The sequence below is a fragment of the Gadus macrocephalus genome, chromosome 23 (genome assembly GCF_031168955.1).
Source record: "Gadus macrocephalus chromosome 23, ASM3116895v1".
NCBI classification, from domain to species: Eukaryota; Metazoa; Chordata; class Actinopteri; order Gadiformes; family Gadidae; genus Gadus; species Gadus macrocephalus.
Genome location: NC_082404.1, coordinates 16,487,537 through 16,490,036, shown reverse-complemented (window position 1 = coordinate 16,490,036; position 2,500 = coordinate 16,487,537). Strand labels below are relative to the sequence as shown.

Here is a 2,500-nt window from a genome sequence, read left to right as displayed (position 1 = left end):
TGAGATGAGAGAGAGACAGGCGGTGAGATTGAGAGAGAGATGGACGGTGAGATGAGAGAGAGACAGAGTGAGATGAGAGAGAGACAGATGGTGAGATGAGAGAGAGACAGAGTGAGATGAGAGAGAGACAGACGGTGAGATGAGAGAGACAGACAGTGAGATGAGAGAGAGACAGACGGTGAGATGAGAGAGAGACAGACGGTGAGATGAGAGAGAGACAGACGGTGAGATGAGAGAGAGACAGACGGTGAGATGAGAGAGAGACAGACGGTGAGATGAGAGAGAGACAGATGGTAGGATGAGAGAGAGACAGAGTGAGATGAGAGAGAGACAGACGGTGAGACGAGGTCAGGTGTGCAGGGACGGGTCTCACCTCTATGATGATGTCACAGTGGGCGGGGACAGTGCGGTCGTAGTTGTCCAATGGGACGTCGTAAAACAGCGACAGGTTGAGAAGGCCTCCGTATGACGCCAGCTACAGACAGACAGGCAGACAGTAAATCAGACAGTCTTTAATTATCCTAGTATAAAGTAGTAGTAATACGTATCTAGCTCAAAACCAGGCAGACAGACAGACAGACGGACAGACAGACAGACAGACAGACAGACAGACAGACGGACAGATGGACAGACTGACTGACTGACTGACTGACTGACTGACTGACTGACTGACTGACTGACTGACTGACTGACTGACTGACTGACTGACAGAGAGACAGACAGACAGACAGACAGACTCACAGACAGACAGACAGACACACAGACACACAAAGACAAACAGACATATGGTAATTTATTGGCGGTCAGTATAAAATATAAGTAATATGTATCTAGCTCAAAAACTAGCTAGATAGACAGACAGCAATTATCCTACTAGAAAGTAGCCTTAGTATCTTTCTAGCGCTACAGCCAACTAGCTCAGCAGACTCTTTGCGTACCTTGTTGCCGAGGAACCCCTCGGGCGCGGACCAGGACATGGTGTGTTGGTGGGCGGGGACGAAGGACCGGTTTCCTGGGAGGAGGTCGTTGTCATGGAGCTCACGGATGGCGGTTGAGGGGAGGAGCCTCCCGTTGGTGTGAACCGTCTGAGGACGCAGTAACGCTGTCAACGTCTCCGCGCCGATAAAGCTTTGAGTCGTGAATCTCTGAGGTATCTCAGTGTGTGTGAATGCGTGTTTGTGTGTGTGTGCACGTGTGTGGTTGCCTGCTTGCTAGTGTGTGTATGTGTATGTGTGTGTGTGTGTGTGTTTTTGTATGCGTCTGTCTGCGTGTGTGCGTGTGCGTGTCTGTGTCAGTGCTTGGGTGTGTGAGTGTACGCGCTTGCTTGAGTTTGTGAGTGTGCGCGCGCGTGTGTGTGCGTTCATGTGTGTGTGAGCGTACTTACGCGCGTGTGTGTGTGCGTGCGTGCGTGCGTGCGTGCGTGCGTGCGTGCGTGCTTGTGTGTATGGCGCATGCATGTGTGTTTGCGCATGAATGTGCGTTTGAGGGTGTACCTGGGACATGGACCATGAAGAGCTCTCACACACGTCTGAGACCCCGAAGCAGAAGCAGTGACTGCAGCCCTCGGGGTCCGACGCCTGCAGGTCGTAGTACCCCGACCTACACAGGTCACAGTTCACCCCCATCACGTTAACCTGGAGGAGGGGGGAGGAGGGGGAGGAGGAGAGGAGAGAGAGGGGAGGAGAGAGAGGGAGGAGGAGGGGGAGGAGGAGAGGAGAGAGGGGGGAGGAGGAAGGGGGAGGAGAGGGAGGGAAGAGAGGGGAGGAGGAGAGGAGAGAGAGGGGGGGGAGGAGGAGGGGAGGAGGAGAGGAGAGAGAGGGGGGGAGGAGGAGGGGAGGAGGAGAGAGAAGAGAGGGGAGGAGGAGAGAGGAGAGAAGAGGAGAGGAGAGAGAGGGGAGGAGGAGAGGAGAGAAAGGGGAGGAGGAGGGGAGGAGGAGGGGAGAAGAGAGGAGAGAGGAGGAGAGGAGAGGGGGGGGAAGAGGAGAGAGGAGGAGAAGAGGAGAACCAGGTGAGACAATTATGGCAACAGAAGGAGAGAGGAGTAGAGAGGAGAGGAGAGGAGGAGAGGAGATGAGAAGAGAGGATGGGAGGGGCAAAAAGGAGAATTGGAGGAAAGGAGGAGAAGGAGAGGACCGAGGAGAAACGTGACAGGTAAGACCGATAGGAGGGGAGAGGAGGAGTAGGGAGGAGAGAGGCGAGTGAGTCAGAGAAAGAGATGAATTAGTTCCGTCTGTGTGTGCGGTGCTGGGGAGCAGAGGTGCATTGTGGGGGGTGTAGTGCGTACCTTGCAGGCGCAGGGGGAGCAGGGGTCGGTGTTGGTGCTGCCGGCGAGCTGACACTCACAGGCGGAGCAGGAGGGGAAGTCTCTGAAGCCGAACGCACAGCGGTCGCACCGCCGCCCCGTGAAGCCACGCCTACACTCACACTGACCCGCAGTCACGCCTGGACACACACACACGCACACACACATTATGATCATTATCATCACCATCATGATGAT

At 55.0% G+C, this 2,500-nt stretch overlaps 1 protein-coding gene across 1 annotated transcript in view; it reads right to left on the bottom strand.

Annotated features, from left to right (window-relative positions):
• lama1 (laminin, alpha 1) overlaps nucleotides 1-2,500 on the bottom strand; it is a gene marked incomplete at its 5' end in the record, with an annotated part of 35,258 nt that overhangs the window by 28,440 nt on the left and 4,318 nt on the right. The window contains 4 exons of the mRNA XM_060045787.1: nucleotides 374-475; nucleotides 939-1,085; nucleotides 1,494-1,634; nucleotides 2,285-2,442. Of these exons, the coding sequence (XP_059901770.1) occupies nucleotides 374-475; nucleotides 939-1,085; nucleotides 1,494-1,634; nucleotides 2,285-2,442 (548 nt within the window). The remainder of the gene's footprint in view (nucleotides 1-373; nucleotides 476-938; nucleotides 1,086-1,493; nucleotides 1,635-2,284; nucleotides 2,443-2,500) is intronic.